The sequence below is a fragment of the Cannabis sativa genome, chromosome 6 (assembly GCF_029168945.1).
Source record: "Cannabis sativa cultivar Pink pepper isolate KNU-18-1 chromosome 6, ASM2916894v1, whole genome shotgun sequence".
NCBI lineage: Eukaryota > Viridiplantae > Streptophyta > Magnoliopsida > Rosales > Cannabaceae > Cannabis > Cannabis sativa.
Window position 1 is genome coordinate 54,838,231 of NC_083606.1, and position 25,405 is coordinate 54,863,635.

At 35.6% G+C, this 25,405-nt stretch overlaps 1 protein-coding gene across 1 annotated transcript; it reads left to right on the forward strand.

Annotated features, from left to right (window-relative positions):
* Nucleotides 1-13,835: 13,835 nt before the first annotated feature.
* LOC133039299 (uncharacterized) lies at nucleotides 13,836-24,347 on the forward strand. The gene is made up of 2 exons (XM_061118160.1): nucleotides 13,836-14,421; nucleotides 24,016-24,347. Exons 1-2 carry the CDS (start codon nucleotides 13,836-13,838, stop codon nucleotides 24,345-24,347), a joined length of 918 nt encoding a protein of 305 aa, XP_060974143.1.
* Nucleotides 24,348-25,405: the final 1,058 nt, after the last annotated feature.

Below are 25,405 nucleotides of genomic sequence, written 5' to 3' on the forward strand. Positions count from 1 at the left end.
CTAAGGTCAGGGATACTTTTGGTGTGGCAGCCAGAATCTTTAGTAAAGTGGATAGACCGTGGGATAGGTATGAATCAGGGTTTGGAACCCTATTACCTAGCGGAGAGTTAGTTATCTTCAAAAGGTGGATTAGGTCTATGCCGATCAAAATAGACGATTGAGAGTTAAGTCCTGACTTGATAGAGATGAGCCTAGTAGATTTCGATATTATTTTAGGAATAGATTTCCTATCTAAATAATCAGCCAGTATTGATTGCAAGAGGAAGATGGTGATCTTCCAACCGAAAAGTGAAGAACCATTTGTGTTTGTTGGTTCAGTTCGGGGATCGCGGATTCCGGTGATTTCGGCCATGTCAGCTAAGGAGTTACTACATATCGGTTGTTTAGGGTTTCTGGCCGTGGTTTTGGACACTACTCGGCCAGATACCATTCGGCCAGAGGACATCAAGGCGGTTCGGGAATTTCTAGATGTTTTTCCTAAAGAACTTCCAGGGTTACCACCTCAGCGGGAGATTGATTTCGTTATAGATTTGGCACCAGGAGTGGAACCGATTTCCAAGGCTTCGTATAGAATGGCTCCAGCTGAACTTAAGGAATTAAAGATTCAGCTTCAGGGGTTGCTTGACATCGGGTTTATTCGGCCTAGTGTGTCACCCTGGGGAGCCCCGGTTTTATTCGTTAAAAAGAAGGATGGAACTATGAGGATGTGTATCAATTATCGAGAATTAAACAAGCTAACGGTGAAGAATAAATATCCACTACCTAGGATCGATGATCTGTTCGATCAACTTCAGGGGAAGATGGTCTTTTCCAAGATTGATCTCCGATCGGGTTATCATCAGTTGAGAATCCGAGAGGAGGACATTTCGAAGACGGCTTTCCGTATTAGGTATGGACATTACGAATTCTTGGTTATGTCGTTTGGACTAACCAATGCTCCTGCAGCATTTATGGATTTGATGAATAGAGTATTCAAGGATTTCCTCGATATTTGTGTGATTGTGTTTATCGACGACATCCTTGTGTACTCTCAATCAGAAGAGGAGCATGAGTTACATCTTCAGATGGTTTTGCAACGGCTTCGGGAACACAAGCTTTATGCCAAATTCAAGAAATGTGAATTTTGGCTATCTCAGGTGTCCTTCTTAGGGCACATCGTTAGCAAAGATGGGATCAAGGTGGATCCCGGAACGATAGAATCCGTTAGGGATTGGCCGAGACCGAAGACAGTGACAGAAATTAGAAGCTTCTTGGGTTTAGCCGGGTATTATCGTAGGTTCGTGGAAGGGTTTTCTAAGATCTCAACACCCTTAACCGAACTTACAAAGAAGAATCAGCAGTTTGTCTGGTCAGACAAGTGCGAAGCTAGTTTTCAGGAGCTGAAACAGAGATTGATTACCGCTCCAGTGCTAGCTTTGCCTTCATACAACGAGAAATTTGTAGTTTATTGCGATGCATCAAGACAGGGTCTGGGGTGTGTTCTGATGCAAGCCGATCGGGTTATCGCTTACGCCTCCCGTCAGTTAAAGGATTATGAACAGGGATACCCGACTCATGATCTAGAGTTGGCCGCGGTGGTTTTTGTATTGAAGATCTGACGGCATTATCTTTTTGGAGAAAGGTGTGAAATCTATACCGACCATAAAAGTCTCAAGTATTTTTTTACTCAGAAAGATTTAAATATGAGACAGAGACGTTGGTTGGAATTAGTGAAAGATTATGACTGTGAGATTCTCTATCACCCTGGGAAGGCCAATGTAGTGGCCGATGCCCTGAGCAGGAAGGGTCCTGGGCAGGTAGCTAGCATGATTCAAATCTCACCTCAGTTAGCTGAAGACATGGTTAGATCCAGCATTGAATTTGTGGTAGGTCAGCTTCACAACTTGACGCTGCAATCTGATCTGGTGGAAAGAATTAAAGCTGCTCAAATGACTGATCCAGAATTAGTGAAAATCAGAGATGAGGTTTTGGCTGGTCAAGCCAAGGATTTTTCAGTGTGAGACAACGGGATGCTTCTGTATAAAGCTAGGGTTTGTGTTCCGAGTAGTGTGGAACTCAGGAATGAGATCTTTGAAGAGGCTCATTCTACCCCTTATTCTCAGCATCCCGGCACCACTAAGATGTACCAAGATCTTAAACCGTACTTCTGGTGGAGCGGTATGAAGAAGAATTTGGTAGAATTCGTATCGAGATGCCTCACTTGTCAGCAGATTAAGGCTGAACATCAGAGACCAGCAGGGTTGTTACAGCCTTTAACCCTACCTGAATGGAAGTGGGAAGATATCGCGATGGATTTCGTGGTCGGGTTACCTAGAACCACGGGCTTATTTGATTCCATCTGGGTGGTGGTGGATCGATTCACGAAATCTGCTCATTTTCTGCCTGTTAGAACAACTTTTACAGTGGATCAGTTGGCAGAATTGTATGTTAGAGAGATTGTAAGACTTCACGGGGTACCGAAGTCTATAGTTTTGGATAGAGATTCGAAGTTCACCTCCAAGTTTTGGCAGAGTTTGCAACGAGCAATGGGTACAAAACTGAAATTTAGTACAGCATTCCATCCTCAGACAGATGGTCAGTCCGAAAGGACAATTCAGATATTGGAGGACATGTTTCGAGCCTGTGTTATGGATTTCGAAGGCTCTTGGAATAAATATCTACCGTTGATATAATTTTCTTACAACAACAGTTATCAGAGTATGATAGAGATGGCTCCCTATGAACTGTTATACAGTAGGAAGTGTAGATCTCCCATCCACTGGGATGAGACAGGGGAGAGGAAATACCTAGGTCCGGAGTCAGTGCAGCGGACCAATGAGGCAGTTGAGAAAATAAAAGCTAGAATGCTTGCCTCACAGAGTAGACAGAAAAGTTACGCAAATCCGAAACGCAGAGATGTTGAGTTCCGAGTAGGGGACCATGTGTTTTTACGGGTATCTCCAATGAAGGGGATCAAACGTTTCGGGAAAAGAGGCAAGTTATGCCCTAGGTTTACAGGACCTTTCAAGATTCTCGAGAAGGTAGGTCAAGTGGCATACCGGTTAGCGTTGCCCCCAGCTCTATCAGCAGTTCACAACGTATTCCATGTCTCTATGTTGAGAAAGTACGTTTCAGATCCCTTTCATATACTCAGTTATGAGAGCCTTGAACTGCAGCCAGATATGTCTTACGAAGAACAGCCAGTGCAGATCCTGGATAGAAAGGATAAAGTCCTTCGAAATAAGACCATAGCATTGGTCAAAGTTCTCTGGAGAAACAACAAGGTGGATGAAGCCACCTAGGAGCTAGAGTCAGATGTGAGAGCTCAATATCCAGATTTATTCAGGTTAGATTTCGGGGACGAAATCCTTTTAAGGGGGGAATAGTTGTAAAGACCGCTTAGTTTAATTTGGAAATTAGCAGTTAATTATGTTTAGTTATGGAAAATTATTTATAGATATTTAAATAATTAATTATACTGTTATTATTGAATTCTGAAATGCATTTTATGTCATTTAGTGATTTTCATAATTTTGCATTTCCGGTGCCCGGTAACATGGAACTCGGTGTTTGGCTCAGTAAAATCACAACTTAGTATGTTAGTATTGTGGGACGGTTTAGTAGACATTGGGAATGTCGGGATTGGCCGGGAATTTAGAATTTCCCAAAATAACCCTTTAGTGCTCTTTATTCTATTTTGGTGGAGGGGCGAATTGGTCATTTTGTCCTTTAGTGGACTTAGTAATTGGAAAATATGTGTTTTATTATGTTAATTGTTGGCTGAAATAAGTGCTATGTTTACATGATTTATCTCATTATTCAAGATTTCAAAACTTAGAAAAAAATTAGAAATTTACAAAGCTCTTTTCCTCTCTCTCTCTCTCTCTCTCTCTCTCTCTCTCTCTCTCTCTCTCTCTCTCTCTCTCTCTCTCTCTCTCTCTCTCTCTCTCTCTCTCTCTCTCTCTCTCTCTCTCTCTCTCTCTCTCTCTCTCTCTCTCTCTTGGCTGGTATGGTGTACTAGGGCTGGGATTCCTTTGATTTTCAAGCTCTTTTTCTTTCAATCTAAGTGTTCTTCAAGTGCTTGGTAAGACCCTTGTATCTTACTCTTTAAGTTTCTTGAATTTTGATAAAAAAGATGATGTTTTGCATGCTTAGTCGAGTTGATATTGCTGCTGTGTTTTTGATGTTGTTTCTGAAGTTTAAAGCATGATTATTTGAGTTGAATTGAGCTGCTGGTAGTGCATGATAGTTAGGTTGTTTAAAGTTATGGATTTTCTTTTCAAAAGCTTAAGTTTCAAAGAGAAATTTTCAAAATTGGTGGCTGTAGTTGTTGCATGAGTTAGAGATTGTTTTCTGCAGCTTTGTTATGCATGAATATGTAATTTTAATCAGTGTTTGATGCTTGTAGGTGAGCTTTAGCCAAGTTTGAGTTTGAAACTCAAAGCTTGGAGCTCACATGGCATTTTTAGAATCTGGGTGTTCTGGGCTGTTTTAGTGCTTTAGATTTGTTCTTTAGGGTATTTAGAACAGGTCTGGAAGTTTTTGTATGGTTTGGAATTGATTTGAGCAATGTATGATTTTTTTTAAAGTTTCCTGCGAGGAACCGGAATTTCGGTTGTGCATCCGGAATTCCGGATGGGGTTCTGAAATTTCCAAGAACCGGAATTTAGGTTGGGCAACCGGTCTGCCGGTTGGGTGATTTTCAGAAACCCTAGATTTTCTCGTTGTTATGTTATTTGGGGTATTGCCATGCTTTTTATCGATATGGAAACTTTTAGTTCCTAGTTTAAGTCCCCGGGAAGTGATTTAGCGTATCACTTATAGTGTTGTGATTGTTATGGTTTAGGAGCCTGTAAACCGCCGCGCAGTTCGTTCCAGTCAGGTTGACCGGCACACCTGAATTCGGAATCCAGGTAAGATTAGTATAACAGTATGCATATATATTACATGTTTAGCGTGCATGTAGGAAGCGTGTTAGATTACATTAGATATGTATGTTGGCTTCGAACCATCCGAGTGTGTCACATCGGTACAGGCTAGAGTATGACTAGCAGCTGGAGTATGACCAGTGTACCGAGTATAGGCTGACACTGTATCACATCGGTACAGGCTAGAGTATGACTAGCAGTTGGAGTATGACCAGTGTACCGAGTATAGGCTGATACTAGGGTTGGTGGTTCTGTACTATTTGACGTATCACATCGGCACAGGCTAGAGTATGACTAGCAACTGGAGTATGACCAGTGTGCCGAGTATAGGCTGATACTGTAACACATCGGTACAGGCTAGAGTATGACTAGCAGCTGGAGTATGACCGATTAATGCGAGTATAGGCTGTTACTTGTCAATAGTACCGCCTTATGAACGTTCAGGACTCAGTATCGTGTGGGACACGGCAGTTAGGGTTATGGTCAGGGGTATGGGCGTCTGATCATAACTCGGGATTTATGTATGATATTTGTTTATGCTTTTCTTACTGAGTCTGTCGACTCACAGTGCTATATTCATGTGTAGGTAAGGGCAAGGCCAAAGCTGTGGAACCGTGAGAACGAGCCTATGGAGATTGTACATGTCGGGGCGGTTAGGCCTGGAGCGTACGATCCTCGGGACAGCAGTGCTATTTTGTAATTAGTTGCTACGCGACAAGTATTTTGATTAGTCAGTAAACTTTTGTAAAATGTTTTGTAATCGGGATCCTGAGTATTTTTGTATAAATATTTTATAAGTTTAATTAAAAAGCAAAAATTTTAATTAATCACGATTTCCATAAACCCCGTTGATTAGCAACGAGCTGCACAGTATGTTTAAAAATCACGTAATACGCCTATGCTAGTTAGGGTGTTACATTAACTCAAACTCAACTTTTTCTTTTCTTATTTTTCTTGCTAAAAAACTTTTTTTTTTTAATTTTTTTTTTACCAATAGAACAATCTCAGCCCGTATGATATAAAAATGAGAGATTTTTTTAATTAGATAGAAAAATTAAGTACAAAAACTTAAAATTTTCTAATTTTACCTATCCATGGATAATACCCATTAAGAATGCACTCACATATATATATATGGGTGCACTCTTAATGGGTAGTACCCATGAATGAGTAAAATTAGAAAATTTTGAGTTTTTTATGCTTAATTTTTCTATTTAATTAAAAAAATCTCTCATTTTTATATCATATGGTCTGAGATTGTTCTATCGATAAAAAAAAATTACAAAAAAAATTTTTTTAGCAAGAAAAATAAGAAAAGAAAAAGTTGAGTTTGAGTTTAATATTTTTGTATGAACATATTTTTGATAGAGTGTAAAAAGAGATATTTTTTGATATTTTTCTAATTAAGTAGTTAAATTAAGCATAGAAATTCAAATTTGTGATTTCATTATTCGTTATTAGATCAAAATTTGATGGTTTGATATTTTTAAAATTAATATTTATAGTAAATTTTGGTTAGCAACCAATCATGGGTAATACCCATTAAGAAGTGTTCCGTATATATATATATATATAACCTATTGAGTAAGATTGAGGTATTCAAATCTTAGTTTTTTGACAAATTAAAGTGAATGATTAAATAGTTTACTTATAGTCAATATGCAAAGTCCTTTTTTAGCAAGTTAGTTGATAAAATATTTTTGTCTTTTATGGTAAGATTCTTGTGCATTCATAACCGATTTCTTACCTTGTTTATTCGGTTTGTAGTTGCTCTTTTCCTTGTTAGGAAAGTTGCACTTTTCAGCTGAACTTTCCTTTGTTTGGAAACTTCTTGTAAGAGAAGCAATTCTCTTATGGAAAGTTGTCTTTTTAGGGAAACTTTGATCATTGTCTTTTCCTTATTGATTTCGATTGTATCTTGATACAATCATAATATCAAATTTGTTTTTGGCAGGAATCAAGCATTAATAGAGGATCGGACCCGATTATAGCAAGTTTCCCGTTTCTGGTCTGATCTGTTGCGTCAGCATCCGAATTTGATGCAGCAGATCGTGTTTTCTTAGGAAAGTTTTTGTACACCTGTAGATTCGATCTTGTGACTGTCTATAAGGTTTCTATGATCTATAAATAGAGCCTAGAGAGCAGTCATTCGAATTAGCTCTTCCATTATTCATTTTTTACACTTATCTTATTTGAGAGAAGAGAGTTTTTCTTTGTTTTGTAAGAGCCTAGTTGTTCATCTAGGTTCTAGTTGTTTATTTCTGTTCTTACTTTGTCCTAGAGGTTGTGAAGAACTACTTGACTGAACAAGAGATTGGTCTTCGAGAGAAGACTTGATAAAGCCTTACTTCGGGAGGAAGTAAGCACTTGGTCTTCGGGAGAAGACTTGTTGAAGCCTTACTTCGGGAGGAAGTAAGGACTCACACTTCAAAGACAAAGGGAGTTCGGGCTTGAAGGTGTTTCAAGAAGTCAGATTCATAAAGTGGATTACAAAGGATTGCGGCAATACTTTAGAGGGAGTCTAAACTTGTTTAAGTCAATTGTCTTTGTAATTTTGATACTTTATTAATTGATTTCATTCTCTGCGCGTGGCCTCGTGGACTAGTAGTGTTCGGGAGAACACTGATACCACGTATAAATCTCTTGTGTCAAGTTATTTATTTTTCTGCAAATATTTTTTATATTCTGCATGTTCTGTTTTGTCACTGCAAAACGGGTTACTGCAGTAGCAGAATTACTTTCTGCTTCTCCAGACGCATACAGTTTTATATTTTCTTATATATAATTGACGTTTGCAAAAACACGGTTTTTCAATTGGTATCAGAGCGGGACACTAAACTCTTAGTGTGGTCCTATAACGTTTTTGTGTTAAAATTTCATTTTTTACAGAAGGAAGTTCTATTTCTAGACCACAGTTGCTTAATGATTCTAACTATCTTTATTGGAAAGTTAGAATGAGGGCCTTCATCAAATCTCAAGATGAGAAAGCTTGGAGGATGGTTCTATCCGGTTGGTCTCTTCTAGTTGAGACAGATTCTTCAGGTAATACTACTATAAAATCTAAACAGGAATGGTCTATTAAAGATGACAAACTTTCTGCCTACAATAGTAAGGCTTTGCATGCTATATTTAATGGCGTAGGTGAAGGTTACATTAAACTTATATCATCTTGTGTTTTTGCCAAGGAAGCTTGGGAGATCCTTCAAACTCAGTTTGAGGGAACTTCTGATGTTAAACGCTCTAGATTTATTATGCTTCAAACTAAATTTGATGATCTTAGGATGTCAGATAATGAAACCTTAACTGAATTCTATGAAAAATTATCTGATATTGCTAATGAATATTTTGCTCTTGGTGAAAAACTTGATGATTCTATTCTTGTGAGAAAAATTGTTAGAGTTCTTCCAGAGAGGTTCGATACTAAGCTTTTGGCAATGGAGGAAGCTAAAGATTTTAGCACAATGAAGGGAGAAGAATTAATGGGTTCCTTGCGTACTTTTGAATTAAATCAACAAATTAAACAAAAGGACAAACCCAAATCCATTGTTGATAAAGGTAAAAGTATCGCTTTAAAAGTTGTTGATAATGAAAATTATGATAGTGAATGTGATGATGAAATTGCTTTATTAACAAAGAATTTTCATAAATATATGAAAAAGATGGGAAAAAAAGAGAATATCTCGAAATTTTCAAAGGGTAATACTCCTATTAAACCATCTGTTTCTAACAAAAAGGGAATTCAGTGCAGGGAATGTGAAGGTTTTGGGCATATTCAATCTGAGTGTGCAAACACTTTGAAAAAGAATAAGAAAAGTTTCAATGTCACTTGGAGTGATGATGAGACCGAGAGTGATGAAGATAATTCTGAGAATGTTGCCTTAACTTCTGTTATGACTAATGTGTTGTGTGATTCACAGGTGAAAGCTAGATTGGTATGTTTGAATAATACCACTAATCAAGAAGAATCAGATTCTTTTGATTCTGAGTTGTGTGAAGAGTCTCTTGCTGAATCATACAAAGTCATGTATGGAAAATGGATTCAGGTTACCACTGAAAATAGAGAGTTGGTTAAATTGAATAAAAAATTGTCTCATCAAATTGAATTGTGTGAATTAAAAATAAAAGATTATGAGACAGATTTTTGTGTTAAAGATGAAAAAATCACTCTTTTAAAGAAGGAACTTGAAAATTTTAAGAAAAATGTTCAAATGCTTAATCCTGGATCTTCTATTTTTGAAAAAGCTCATAATGCAGGTCGAAGAGGTTTTGCTGGCATTGGATCAAATGGTATGGAAAGTTCTGGAATCACGAAGTTTGTAAAATCGAGTGTTCCAATGAATCTTCCTGATGCTACAAATATGAAGTCTGCTGCAACAGTTTTACAACCTGTCATAGCAGAAGCAGTTTCTGCTGCCATAAAATCTCTCCAGGATTTATGAAAAGAGTAAGATCTCAGGTAAAAAGATTTGTTCCTACTTGTCATTTTTGTGGTAGAAAATGACATATCAGACCTAAATGTTTCACGTTGAAAAATTTGTTTAAACCAAATTATTTTGGTAATTTAGAAAAATCTCAAAAGAAACATAAAGGTTTGAAACAAATATGGGTTAAGAAAAATTGTCTAGCTAGTTTTTCTAATAAAAGTGCTGCATCTCAAATGGGGTATTTTGACCGTGGTTGCTCTAGACATATGACAGGTGACAAGGACTTTTTGACTAACATTCGGCCTATGCAATGTGGAGAAGTCACTTTTGGCAATGGCTTAGCTGGAAAAGTCGTTGGTATGGGAACTCTAAATTTTGAAGAGTTACCTAGCTGAAAAATATGATGTTAGTTGAAGGACTAAGGGCTAATTTACTTAGCATTAGTCAAATTTGTGATCAAGGGTATACTGTCTCGTTTGACAGTGATCATTGTTATGTACTTAATGATGATAATGAATGTATTTTGCAAGGATTTCGATCCAATGATAACTGTATACCCTAACTCCTGTGTTTACTTGTCATTCAGCCATCAACAACACCACGGATTTATGGCATGCCAAGCTTGGGCATATTAATTATAAAAACCTGAAAAAATTGTCAAATTCATGTATTGTTCGAGGACTACCCAAGCTTGGTAAAGAGAGTGTTAGTAAGTGTGAACCATGTCAACTTGGTAAGCAATTAAAAATCACTCACAAACCTGTGTCTGATATCAATACCTCAAAAGTATTGGAATTTCTTCACATGGACCTTATGGGTCCAATTCAAGTTGAAAGTTTAAATGGTAAACGATATATTTTTGTTTGTGTTGATGATTTCTCTCGTTTCACTTGGGTAGATTTTTTAAGAGAAAAGTCTAACACTTTTGATGCCTTGTTTGAGATTAAGAGTTGAAAAAGGTTGTAATATTGGGAAAATTGTTCGAATTCGGAGTGATCATGGTAAGGAGTTTGAAAATTCTGTGTATGATGATTTTTGTAAGTCTACAGGTATAACTCATGAATTTTTAGCTCCCAAAACTCCTCAACAAAATGGAGTTGTTGAGAGGAAGAATCGAACATTGTAGGAAATGGCAACGGTGATGTTAAATAGCAGGAAGTTGACAAAGTGTTTATGGGCTGAAGCTATTAACACAGCTTGCTATATAATAAACAGAGTGTTTATTCGTCCAGGTACCTCAAAAACATCTTACGAAATCTGGAAAGGTAAACGCCCTAATGTAAGTCATTTTCATGTTTTTGGATGTGTGTGTTATGTTTATAGAGATCGTGAGCATATTGGTAAATTTGATGCTAAAAGTGATGTTTGTGTTTTTATTGGATATTCCTTAAACAGTAGAGCTTATCGTGTTTATAACATGAGAACTCAAACTGTTTTGGAATTAGCTAATGTGGTTGTTGATGATTTTAAAGATTTTTCAGAGTTTTCTACAGAAGCCAAGATAGATAGTTTTATGGATACTCCTCCAGAAGTAGCAAAAGTAGATTCTCATGTAGCAGAACCCAATTCTGATGTTGCAAATGACAAATCTACTGCTGCAACTGAGACTGGAGAACCAGAACCGTCTATCTTGACTCATCCCAACATCATCACTGATTCTATCCAGAAGGAACCAAGCACCAAAGTTTAACTGAATCATCCAAAAGATCTCATTCTTCGAAATCCTAAAGAAAGCATGGTAACCCGAAGAAGGTATGTTAATTTGATTAGCTTTCTTTGTTTTGTTTCTCAATATGAACCGAAAAATGTGAAGGAAGCCATGACTTTTGAAGAATGGCTCAATGCAATGCAAGAGGAATTCAACCAATTTGTTCGCAACAAGGTTTGGATTTTGGTCCGAAGACCAAAAGGTATCAATATAATTGGAACAAAGTGGATCTTTAAAAATAAAAGTGATGAGTTCGGTACAATTGTGAGAAACAAGGCCAGATTGGTGGCACAAGGATACACACAGGTAGAAGGTATAGATTTTGATGAAACTTTTGCTCCTGTTGCAAGATTAGAATCAATTCGTTTACTTTTGTGTATTGTCTGTATTTTGGATATTAAATTGTTTCAAATGGATGTAAAATCTACCTTCCTAAATGGTATTTTGAGCAACCAAAAGGATTCGAAGATCCTCAATTTCCAGACCATGTGTACAAGCTTGAAAAAGCTTTGTATGGTCTGAAACAAGCTCCTCGAGCTTGGTATGAAAGGTTAACTCAATTTTTACTTTCTCATGATTATCAAAGAGGTAGTGTGGATAAAACTCTTTTCATCAAGCATATAAAATTTGATTTTATCATTGCTCAAATTTATGTTGATGATATAGTTTTTGGTTCTACATCTAACCATGAAGTGCAGGTTTTTGTTGATCAAATGAAAAGTGAATTTGAAATGAGCATGGTTGGTGAGCTTACCTTCTTTTTGGGTCTTCAAGTTAGACAAATGGAAGGAGGTACATTTTTATCTCAAAGTAAGTATGCTAAGAACCTTGTCAAGAAGTTTGGTCTTGAGTCAGCTAAGCACGTAAGTACTCCCATGAGCACCACTTTGAAATTGACAAAAGATGAGAATGGAGTAAAGGTAGACACTACACTTTATCGTAGTATGATTGGAAGTCTATTGTATTTAACTGCTAGTCGTCTAGATATTTGTTATAGTGTGGGGGTTTGTGCTAGATATCAAAGTAATTCTATGGAATCTCATGTATCAGATGTAAAAAGGATTATTCGATATGTTAATAGTACTCTTGATTATGGAATCTGGTATTCTAAAGATACTAATTCTAACCTTGCTTGTTTTAGTGATGCAGATTGGGCAGGCAATGCTGATGATTGAAAGAGCACAAGTGGAGGTTGTTTCTTTCTTGGAAATAATCTAGTATCTTGGTATAGCAAGAAACAAAATTTCATTTCATTGTCCACAGCTGAAGCTGAGTACATTGCTGCTGGCAGTTGTTGTACTCAATTGTTATGGTTAAAACAAATGTTGATTGATTATGGATTTGAATTGGGTGTTTTAACTATTTTTTGTGATAACACTAGTGCCACAAATATTTCCAAAAATCTTGTTCAACATTCTAGAACAAAACACATTGATATAAGGCATCACTTTATCAGGGAACTTGTTGAAAATAAATCTTTGCAATTAGAATATGTTGATACTGAAAAACAATTAGCTGATATTTTCACCAAGGCCCTAGACTCAAGTCGCTTTGACTCCCTCAGAAAGTCTTTGGGAGTTTGCATTGTCTAATCTCTCTTGTTCATATTTTTGTACAATATTGTTAAGTTTTTCTTTACTAGCATTTAATCTTCTTTCATTCTAATTTGACAAATTATGTTTATGCTTTTGGATTATAATTAGTTAGGATCTCAATCTTATCATACTTCTTGAAGTTGAGATTAAAAAGTTCATGTTACTTTTTATTTGTGTCTGGGATTAAATAATGTTCTTATACAGAGTTGAGCGATTTTTGTTTCAGTTGCTTGTCAGGCCCCTTGCTGGAATAGAGCTACCCATACTGAGGTGTGAAAGCCATCTTTTGAGTAAGCTGGGACATTGTAATTAGCAACTATGATGAGGATGCACTACCATAGAAAAGGGCTACCTTCAATATGATGTGATAGCATCCAGTTGCGGGATCAGTTTGAAAAAGGCAAAAAATAAAAAATCTTGCCAAGGACAATGATCCTATTTTCACTGCACACACTTATGTCTGACAAGTGTGTTCAAATTTGTAAGTCTCCTCTACTAAAATAAATTAAAAATCCTGATTCACAACTTTTAGTAACATGGATATCCTTTTCCTCAACATCAATTAAGTATGATTTGTTCTTGAGATACTAATTAGTTATTCTCTTTTGGAAGCATAACATGTATTTTTGTCATTTGTAATGATATTTGATTAAATTGCTTGGTTTAGAATTCCTTATATTTATTGTACATATTTTATTTTCGGTTCTTTAAAAATAAAATAAACAATAAAAAAAAAGAGGGAGGCGTTTGTGACTTGATTCATGGGCTAAGAAAATTTTGTGCTTAATTGGTAAGTATCAATATTTATTCTTTCTTGATTTATTTTGATATGTTTCCATTTAAATATTGATCTTTTACATGGTAATGTGGTTTTAATATTGAAAGATTGTCTTAAATAGGATATTTTTGGAAATAATGTTGGTATTTCTAGTTTCCCTTTATTTTTATTTTTTAAAAAAAGGGAAAGGAGTTGCAAGAGAGTGGGCGGTTTCCTTTTGTAGTCGTGGGCTGGTGGTTACTCAAATTTTTTGAAATTGGTTTCCTTTTTGCTCAATTCTCCCATGTTTATTTAAACCAACTTTTGTCATTTACTCTCACCACCTACCCGAATCTATTTCTTTGTCTCTCTTGCTTGTTTGCTGTTCATTGTCTCATTCAGTTCAAAATGGTGAGAACAAAGAACCTAGGGCATCCCAAAAATATGGTGGAAACCATTGCAACCCCCTCAAATGCACCTGCTGCTTCATCCGTGCCTCCTGCTGCTGCAAAAACAGGAGATTCATCGCTTCCCCAGTGTGAATCTCAGCCCGAAAAGCCAAAACGTCTTCCTAAGCAAGTGGCTCGAAAATCTGTGTGTCCTTACAAAACTTGGACTTCATCGTCTTCATCGTCAAAGGAAACTCCTCCACCTGCTGTATTTCCTCCTCCTGCTGCATCAGTTCCTGCCTCTACCCCAATTGGTCCTTCTACTCGCACTCGTGCCCAGCAAGCCTCTATCGAGAAGGAACTTCGATCATCTCGAAGTCATGACAAACCAGCGCCTCCAGCCAAGAAAAAGCTTAAGACGAATCCACCTTCGGTTTCTTCGAGCTCAGAAGAAGAAGAACCAATGGAAGTCTCCTCTCACAAATCCATTTCTCTCCATTCTGAGAAGGAGATTCCAGAGGACATTGGAGTTTCCTCAGATAGTGAGGGAACTGAACTCGAGCCAGAGCCTCCATTGACAAAATCTGCTCCAACTCCTGCTCGATCCTCTTCACCAGCAAAGGCTTCTGCTGCTGCCAAAGGCAAGCAGCCAATGAAACACTTAACCCTGTATAAATGATATTTCAACTAAGTGAAATGAGTACTCCATCATTTATCTCGTTTGGTTAAGCTTGAAGGAAATCACCCTTTGCTTACTATTCGCCAGATAGAAGCTATAGATTCCATATTTATGTTAGCGCTCCCACTCAATCGCACTACCGTGTTCCCAAAATGTACGTATCACCCTGACCCAAAAGTAGGCTTAACTAACAAATCAAAGAACACGAATAACACTCTTGAGATTGAGCCTAACCATATTAGGATTTCGATCATGTGATCTAGGATCAACTTAGTGATATTGAATTGAATAGATATTTACAGTAAGTTTCATAAATCTATTTCAAAGTTCAATATCGGTCAATTCCAATGCATACTCAATCAGGGTCGTCTCAAGGTGTTGAGAGGCCTAGGGCGAAATTTAAAACGGGACCTTTTTTTATATAAAAAATTAAAATAAATATTTTTTTTTTTATTTTTGCTCTGAGGTATTATTTATTATTGAAATTTTGACACAATATAATTAACTCTTTTATCTCCATATAATAAATAATTTTTTTCACACATAACCAAACTTAATGTAATATTTGATTATAATTAATACCATCTTTATTGAAGTGTTATATATTTTAGGACTTTTATAAAAAAAAAAAAAAAATCAATAGTATGTCAAAAATAATGTTAATTTTTTTTAATATATGTTATAAGTTTTTATAAATTTAAGAAGTTAAATAAATTAATAAATGTACTTTTTATTTAAGTTATACTATTTTTTCTTGTTAGTTATTTTTTAAAAATATTTGATTTATTTATTTATTTATTTTTTTGAAGAAAGATCATCAACTTTATTAATTGCAATTGAAACCCTACATAATCTTTACAAATTTTAATCAATACCTTTTAATTTTTAAAACACCCAAAATGCGAAGAAACCAGGAATCGAACCCAGCACCCACCAATCAACATTAAACCCCTCTCTTACCAATTGTGCTGTAAGCTTTTTTATGAAAATATTAAACCAAAATTTATATATATACATATATTATATTTTTATTTTTATATATAATATTAATTTTAATTTTTTGGGGCCTCCAAAATTGTGGGGCCTGGGGCCTCGGCCCCGGCTGCCCCACCCTATGGCCGGCCATGTACTCCATGCATCCAACCTGAGCTTTACTTTAACCAATGTTCTGGAAAGAACATAGCATTTCTCCAAATGTAAGTAAACTCTGTTGTAGATTGTCATATCAGTAAAACCCAGTGTTCTGATAAATCTAGGAATCCTTTATTCACATAGTCATGTTTACTTTCCACTGTGTTAACAACACAATAAACATGATCAAGTATGTGAAAGGGGTTTGGATGAATTTATAAATCAAATAGACAAACAATTGATTAAGTGAACCAAAACATACACAAATGAATGAAAAATACTTCTGTTACTTTATTGATACTGAATAATCTGGATTACATTGAAATGGAGTTTTATTTAGGGCATAAAACCCAACAAACTCCCACTTGCACTAATATAAAACAAATCAGTACATTTCAATTAACCCTAAATTCTGACGGTGCTTTTAGAATGCAGTCACTGCCAAGACTTTGGTGAATGGATCAGCTAAGTTGTCCTGCGTGTCCACTTTCTCCACCAGTACATCTCCTCTTGCCACATATTCTCTAATAATATGATATTTTCTTTCTATATGCTTACTTCTCTTGTGGCTCCGAGGTTCCTTACTGTTGGCTATAGCTCCACTGTTATAACAAAGCAGGATTAGAGGCTTTTCCATTCTAGGAACTACACCAAGACTGGTGAAGAACTTCCTAAGCCAGACAACCTCTTTAGCTGCTTCAGCCACAGCTATGTATTCTGCCTCCATGGTAGAATCCGAAATTGCAGTTTGTTTAGCACTTCTCCAAACCACTGCTCCACCCCCAAGAGTAAACACCATCCCAGATGTAGATTTCCTGTCTTCAAGACATCCCTGGAAATTTGAGTCTGTATAGCCTAAGGGATTTAAAGCACCACCCTTGTAGACTAATACATAATCTCTTGTACTCTTTAAGTATTTCAAAATATGCTTAACAGCATTCCAATGTTCCCGTCCTGGATTTGACTGATACCTGCTCACGATTCCAACTGCATAGCAGATGTCAGGTCTAGTGCATAGCATAGCATACATTAGACTTCCAACTGCATAAGCATAAGGAACTTTTTCCATGTCTTCTATCTCTTGAGGATCAGTAGGACACTGTTCCTTAGATAGACGGATACCATATGTAGAAGGCATATTTGCCCCATTGGTATTAGTCATGGAGAATCTCTCTAGAACTTTGTCAATGTAAGTTGTTTGAGAGAGAGAAAGGGATCTGTTCTTCTAGTTTCTGATAATCTGAATACCGAGAACATAGGCTGCCTCACCCAAGTCTTTCATGTCGAATTGAGTGTCAAGCCATTCCTTGATGTGAGTCATTTTCTTGATATTGTTGCCAATGATCAAAATGTTATCAACATAAAGGACCAGGAATACTACTACTTGATCTTCCTTGAGTTGGTAAACACAAGGTTCATCTTCATTCTGATGAAAGCCATAGGTTTTAATGATCTCATCAAACCTTTTATTCCATGAGCGAGAAGCTTGCTTAAGTCCATATATGGCCCTATTTAATTTGCAAACTTTATTCTCCTTCCCAGGAAGAACATAACCTTCTGGTTGCTCCATATAGATGGTTTCTTCAAGAAGCCCATTTAGAAAAGCTGTCTTGACATCCATTTGCCAAATTTCATAATCTAAAGCGGCAGCAATGGAGAGAAGAATTTGGATGGATTTGAGCATGGCAACCGGACTAAAAGTTTCCTCATAGTCCACACCTTCTCTTTGGGTATAACCCTTGGCAACCAGTCTAGCTTTGAAAGTTTCGACTTCGCCTCCAGCGCCTCTTTTCTTCTTGTAGACCCATTTACATCCAATTGGACGAAAATCATCGGGTGGATCTACATATTCCCAGACTTTGTTCTTTTTCATGGAATCCATTTCTGAATCCATGCCGACTGACCATCGCTTCCGTTGCGGACTTGCCATTGCCTGTTTATAGGTTAATGGGTCGTCATCAATACCGTCACCAACGACCATATTGATTTCACCATCCAAGCCATAACGAGATGGTTTTGTAGAAACCCTCCCACTACGACGAGGAGCGGTGACCTTCTGAATAGGAGCTTTGGTAGTAGTTTTCTCAGTTGCTACAACTGAGGGAGTGGGATGTTCCTCTTCTTGAGTAGAAGAGGATGGAACATTTGAAGGAACAGTATCTGTAAGCATTTCCTCTAATACAATTTCACTTTTCGGTTTGTTGTCTTTCATATAGTTATCTTCAAGGAAAGTAGCATTTGTAGAAACAAACACTTTGTTATCCTTGTGACTATAAAATAGTCCACCCCTAGTCTCTTTAGAATTTCCGACAAACATGCAAACTTCAATTTGCGATTCCAGTTTGCCTTCTTTCTTTCTCAAGACGTGAGCAGGGCACCCCCAAATCCTATAATGGCGTAAACTAGGTGTACGACCATTCCATAGTTCGACGGGTGTCTTAGGGACTGCTTTAGATGGTACAACATTTAAAATGTCGTTTGCCATTTGAATAGCATATCCCCAGAAGGACGTAGACAGAGTTGAATAACTCAGCATAGACCTAACCATTTCTAAGAGAGTGCGATTTCTTCTTTCTGCAACTCCATTTTGCTGTGGTGTGCTTGGGGCAATATATTGGGATTCAATTCCAAGTTCAGTTAAATGATCTTTGAACTGCATATCCATATATTCTCCACCCCTATCAGTTCGTAAGATCTTTAATGTTTTACCTAATTGGTTTTGAGCCAAAGCATGAAATTCCAAAAACTTTTCAAATGTTTCAGATTTCTTTTGCATTAGGTAAAGAAAACTGTATCTAGAGAAATCGTCAATGAAAGTGACGAAATACTCATAACCACCTCGGGCTTTTACATTCAGAGGTCCGCAAACATTTGAATGCACTAACCCTAGGGGTTGTTTGGCACGCTCTCCCTTTGCAGAGAAAGAACGTTTGGTCATTTTTCCTTCTAGGCAAGACTCGCATACTGGCAGTTCTCCTAAGACGACATTTTTCAATGGACCGTCTTTGGTTAGCCTATTGAGTCTATCAAAGCCTATATGACCTAAACGTAAATGCCATAGATAAGTTTGATCATCATTATCAATCTCTTTTCTCTTAAGGGATCTAGGTTTAGCTACATTGAAAAGTTCAGTATTTAGTGAGATTTGAGTATCAGGTCTTAAAACATAAAGCCCTTGTTCCATGTTAGCAACACATATATGAAATCCATTACGAGAAATTGAACAATTTGAACTCGAAAAATTCAATATATAAAATTGTGTTTGTAAACATGAAACACTAATCAAGTTTCTACTAAAATTGGGAATATATAAAACATTCTCTAAAAGTAAAAATTTCTTTGAATGAAACTTGATTCGGGCTGTTCCTCTTGCTTTAACTGATACCAACTCGCCATTTCCAACTTTAAGCTTTAACGCATCTGGGTGAAGATTCTCCCAAGTTTCAAGCAGCTGCAATGAAGAACATACATGGTTAGTAGATCCAGAATCAACAATCCAGGTGGATTTGTCATTCTCTAAAACACATGATTCAAAGACAAAAGCATCACCTTCGTTTCAATTGTCTAGAAGCCTGGGACATTATTCTTCTTTATGTCCCTTTCCATTACAATTCGCACATAAAACATGATGTCTGATAATTGTACTTGAAGAAGCAGCTTTGTTAGAGCCCTCATGCTTAATCTTCTTCCTCTGATTAAAGTTTGCAATACCAGGAGGTCCCATTGCAATCAGATTCCGCTCATGGACCCTCAACTCAGTCTCGAGTTTGTCCATGTCGGAGGAGTGAGGATTGTTCAATAAGTAATATAGAACAAAACTATCATACTCCTGAGGAAGACTATTAAGTATGAGCCGTACCCATTGTCCCTTTGATAAATCAATTCCTAGTAGATTTGCCTTTTGGAATTTCAGATTCATCAACAATAGGTGCGAGTTAATGCAACTACCATGATGCATTTTCACACTATTGAGTTCTTTTGCTAAGATTCTAACTAGGAGTGGATCGGGATGAGGGTTATTCATATTGGCACTACAACATATCAATAAACAGAAGTAAGGTTTTGGTTCTATAAATTCATACACAAGTTCAGAAAACAAATAATCACATATGTTATAAAAATACTAAATCTAACATAGTTTATTTTCCAAGGTTTCCAACGAACTGATACAGTGTCCCGTTTAGGCGAGAGTCAAAGCATCATCCATTGAATAGAGCTGTCAATTCATCTAAAATGTCAAACATTCTAGCAACCTTTTATTCGATCAAGATTGGAATTCAGCGTTGTCCCGTTTAGGCGAGAGTCAAGGCAATTCTATCTTATGAGCTTCTACCATTGTTTCATACTCTTGTAAGTCTTATACAGTCGCCACCATTAGGGTGGTCATAAACCATATAAAAAACTTATAAGAATACTTATTTTTCGAGATTAAACGGCGCTAACTTGCTAATGAACGTTCCTCCATTAGGGAGGATTACTCACTAAAACAATAGCTATGTAAAACCAACAATGGAGATCGAATTTCTCTTGATTAAAGCTCATTATTTAAAAAATATGTATTTTGTTTAATCATTTATATTCCATATCTCAATAATGAAATATTACAAATTAAAGTAAAAACTTTAATTAAATTTCAAAATAGAATAATTTTGAAAAATATCTTATTTAAGTTGTTTAGAAAAAATCTAAATATCCAACTTAAATATTCTTCAATCAATGACTTAATTAAATATTACCAATTAAGTAGTAACCACTTAATTTAGAAGATATTCCATTTTGAGTTCCCATATTTATAAAATATCAACTTAAAAAATATCTAAAGAATCTTAATAACCAATTCCTCAACTTAATTTATAATAGGAAATTCAAAAGATATTCAAATCTAAGTTGATTTGATAGATTTAACTAAATCTCAACTTAAATAGGAATATTTAATGAAATTATAAAATTAAGATTCAGAAAGAATTTACATGGTTATAATTCCATATTTAATTAAACACAAGAAAAATACATATAGTTTTCTAGAATATAATTATTCAAACTATGTTTTTCTTAAATTAATTTCAAGGAAGAATGAAATTAATTATGTTGCTAATCAATTTTATTAGGTCAAACTAATATAATTATCCTAGCAATCAGGCAAATGGGCCTTCACAATTGGGGTTGTTCATGTGAGGGGGGGCTGGGTCCAGTATATCGTACCCACTTCTAAGGCTCCCAACTCTCACACAAGGCCCAAAAGAGAGGAATTTAACCTTAAAATGAACAACTGTTATTAATTGAATAGGCTCACTACTAAATGAGCCTAAATAAAATCTATCAGGTATGATATTTTATTTAGCAACAACAACCTATATGTATCTATAATAGAAATTAAACATATAGGCTCACACAAGCACACACATTTGGATGGATCCTATCATGTTACTAGGTCATACACAGATGAAAGAAGATTGTAAAAATTACCTGTTACAAATTATTTACTTGATCTATCATCAATTGAACCATTGGTTAAAATCAGATCATTGGATCTGTCAACAAGTTAACCATGGCAATTTAGATCAAGCAATAATAGGTTTTAGAAAACTTACAAACAATCTAAAACACATAATCCTGCAATAAGTTAGATTTGGATAGTTGGATGTAGGATTTACTTAATTTTTTAAACATATATTTCGAAAAAAAAAAAATTTAAAAATTAAACCTACCATTTTGAAAAATTAGGTTTTGGGTAACCTAAATGTCATTTCAAAATAAATTGCTAACTTTCCTTTTTAAATTTCATGTTATTTAATAAATTAAATAATAAAATAAAAATGGTAAATACATACCCTTTTTCTTATTTTACAATTTAATTTAAGTAAGAATAACAAAATTTAAAAGTTAACAAAAATACCTTATTTCCTCTTTTAAAATATCATGATTATTTTGATCTTATTCTAATTAAGGTCAAGTTACCAAAAAAAATTAATATCTGACCTTAAAAAAAATAAAATAATCAAATTTTAAAGGAAATAAGAAAAGAGGTAAGCAAAACTTGATTTTTCCTATTTTCAAAATCAAATTACACTAATATCTAAAATTAATTTTAAAAAAATAAAATTAATTTATTTCTGATAATTAGATTTGAAATTTGAAAAACAAAAATCAATATACAAAACTACACAAAAAATCGGAATTTAATTCCATGAAATAGCATGAAAAATCGAAAAAATTAAAAAATTGGATGATCTGTACGGATGGCATGCCAGGCATGCCCATCCACGCGCGTTTTAGGGGGGAATGGCCGAGCTCACACGGCGCAGGGAGGCTGCATGCAGCCATTCCGCGCGCGTGTGATGAGGTTCATCATCCCGATTTTTCCAATTTTCAAAAATTCATAACTAATTCAAATTAAATCGAAATCGAGTTCTGTAAAAAAGTAAATTGCTTAGAATTTTCAAAACTATCCAAAAAAAAAATAATTACAGAGACAGAAAAGTAACTATTTTTCCCAGAATTCACAAACAACAATCAAACATCAATATGACACACAAAGCAACATGATACCATCCAAAACACAAACAAATCGTTTTAAGTCCAAATTTCTTGCAAGCAAATCAATTACCATGGCTCTGGTGCCAGTTGTTGGAAGTTATTTTACCAGGAACTTAGATCTACTCGCAAGTATGTTGATTTAACAACCTAAATATGAACTTCTAAAACGATTGAAAATTAAACACATAAAAGTATCAGAAATCTTACATTGGGTGCAGCGGAATATATGTCTCCTCCCACTCAGATCTCTAACCCTTGATTCCTTTTTGTAGAAGAGTATAATCAAGATCTGAGCCCGATAGTCCTTCTTTGTTGTTTCTGAATTCTACACAGTCTTCCTCACTATGATTGAGGTATTACTTGATGTGTGTGGGCACTACTCTAACACTAATAGATTTCGAAACAGTGAAGGAATAGAGAGAGAGAGGGTGGTGGCTCAGAGAGAGTTTTGAGTGAGAAAATTCTGTTAGAATAATGTATGTTCAAAACTGAAGCCTTTGTCTTCTATTTATAGAAGACCACCCAGGGCTATGGTTAAATTAATTGACATTATTGAAAAATCAATGAGAAAAGGGAAGCTTAAGTGGTCGGCCTCGGCATTGTGGAAACAAGGCTTGTCACTTTTCCAACTTTCCTTTTCCTACATTGATAGTTTCCTGTTTTGTCAAAAACTGCCAATTCCTTTGTTCAACCACATAAATGTCAAATCTAATTATTTAATAATTAAAATTAATTATCAAATCATATATTTTCATTTATTTTATTAATAATAAAACTAATTAAAGTTTCCTAATTAATAAATATGCCCTTCAAAATCTCTATTTACTGTTTTGCCCTTAATAAGTGATAAATTCTCAAATAGACACAGTCTATCTTGAGAATTATAATTGATTAATTAAAATCAATAAAATGAGTCTTACAAGTAATATTATATAGAATTGCACTCTCAGTATATAGAATGCTCTGTATGTTCCACCATATAGACACATCATTAGTTATCCAATGTTATAATCCTAATGTGATCAATGATCCTCTATATGGATGATTTACACTGTAAAGGGACTTAATTACCGTAACACCCTACAATGTATTTTATCCTTAAAACACTTAACCCTGTATAAATGATACTTCAACTAAGTGAAATGAGTACTCCATCATTTATCTTGTTTGGTTAAGCTCGAAGGAAATCACCCTTTGCTTACTATTCGCCAGATAGAAGCTATAGATTCCATATTTATGTTAGCGCTCCCACTCAATCGCACTACCGTGTTCCCAAAATGTACGTATCACCCTGACCCAAAAGTAGGCTTAACTAACAAATCAAAGAGCACGAATAACACTCTTGAGATTGAGCCTAACCATATCAGGATTTCGATCATGTGATCTAGGATCAACTTAGTGATATTGAATTGAATAGATATTTACGGTAAGTTTTATAAATCTATTTCAAAGTTCAATATCGGTCCATTCCAATGCATACTCCATGCATCCAACCTGAGCTTTACTTTAACCAATGTTCTGGAAAGAACATAGCATTTCTCCAAATGCAAGTAAACTCTGTTGTAGATTGTCATATCAGTAAAACCCAGTGTTCTGATAAATCTAGGAATCCTTTATTCACATAGTCATGTTTACTTTCCACTGTGTTGACAACACAATAAACATGATCAAGTATGTGAAAGGGGTTTGGATGAATTTATAAATCAAATAGACAAACAATTGATTAAGTGAACCAAAACATACACAAATGAATGAAAAATACTTCTGTTACTTTATTGATACTGAATAATCTGGATTACATTGAAATGGAGTTTTATTTAGGGCATAAAACCCAACACTATTGACTTGGTCTCCCACATTTTGAACCGAATTGTTTCATTTCGAAGAGGTAAAAAGCCAACTTTTAAGCTTGTGTTTCCAAATTTAATTTTTAAGGTTTTATCCTCTCAGAAAAATGTGACACAATCTCATGAAACTCTTGAGCCTTCATTGAGTGGAACAACATTCCAACCCTCGGAGTATTTTGATGGAGTGTTTCAAAAGGGGCCTAAAGCTGGTGTTGCTGCTGCTGCTGCTGCAAGCTCGAGTTCTGCTGCTGTAGAAATCCAGGAAGTCAAGAATGAGGTTCAGCTGGTGAACAATCGTCTTGCTGCCATGGAGGAAATTCAGCAAGAGATGTCAAAGCAGCTGTCCACCTTGGTCAAGCTTTACAGAGACTAAGTTTTTATCTTTTTCTTTCTTTGCTTTTGATTGGACATATTACTATATTTTCTTATTTGTTATCTTTGGCCCTTAGATAAACAAAAAGGGGGAGTAATATTTTGATTTTAACTGCTTGTTTGGACCAACTCTGGCCCTTTTTCCCGGGGGAGTTGTGTTTAGTACTTGTGAACTTCTTTGGTTTAAAAGTTAGCATGTTTATTTTGTTATTTTTAGTTTTCGATTGTGTTACTCAGGGGGAGTAGTTATTTGTTTAGTACTTGTGAACTTTAATTTGCAGGTACTTTGTGTTAAAAAATATTTTGTTCATCTAAAGTGCCAAAGGGGGAGATTGTAAAGTCCTTTTTTGGCAAGTTAGTTGACAAAATCTTTTTGTCTTTTATGGTAAGATTCTTGTGCATTCATAACCGATTTCTTACCTTGTTTATTCGGTTTGTAGTTGCTCTTTTCCTTGTTAGGAAAGTTGCACTTTTCAGCTGAACTTTCCTTTGTTTGGAAACTTCTTGTAAGAGAAGCAATTCTCTTATGGAAAGTTGTCTTTTAAGGAAAACTTTGATCATTGCCTTTTCCTTATTGATTTCGATTGTATCTTGATACAATCAGAATATCAAATCTGTTTTTGGCAGGAATCAAGCATTAATAGAGGATCAGACACGATTATAGCAAGTTTCCTGTTTCTGGTCTGATCTGCTGCGTCAACATCCGAATCTGATGCTGCAGATCGTGTTTTCTTAGGAAAGTTTTTGTACAGCTGTAGATTCGATCTTGTGACTGTCTCTAAGGTTTCTATGTTCTATAAATGGAGCCTAGAGAGCAGTCATTTGAATTAGCTCTTCCATTATTCATTTTTTACACTTATCTTATTTGAGAGAAGAGAGTTTTTCTTTGTTTTGTGAGAGCCTAGTTGTTCATCTAGGTTCTAGTTGTTTATTTCTGTTCTTACTCTGTCCTAGAGGTTGTGAAGAACTACTTGATTGAACAAGAGATTGGTCGTCGAGAGAAGACTTGATAAAGCCTTACTTCGGGAGGAAGTAAGCACTTGGTCTTCGGGAGAAGAC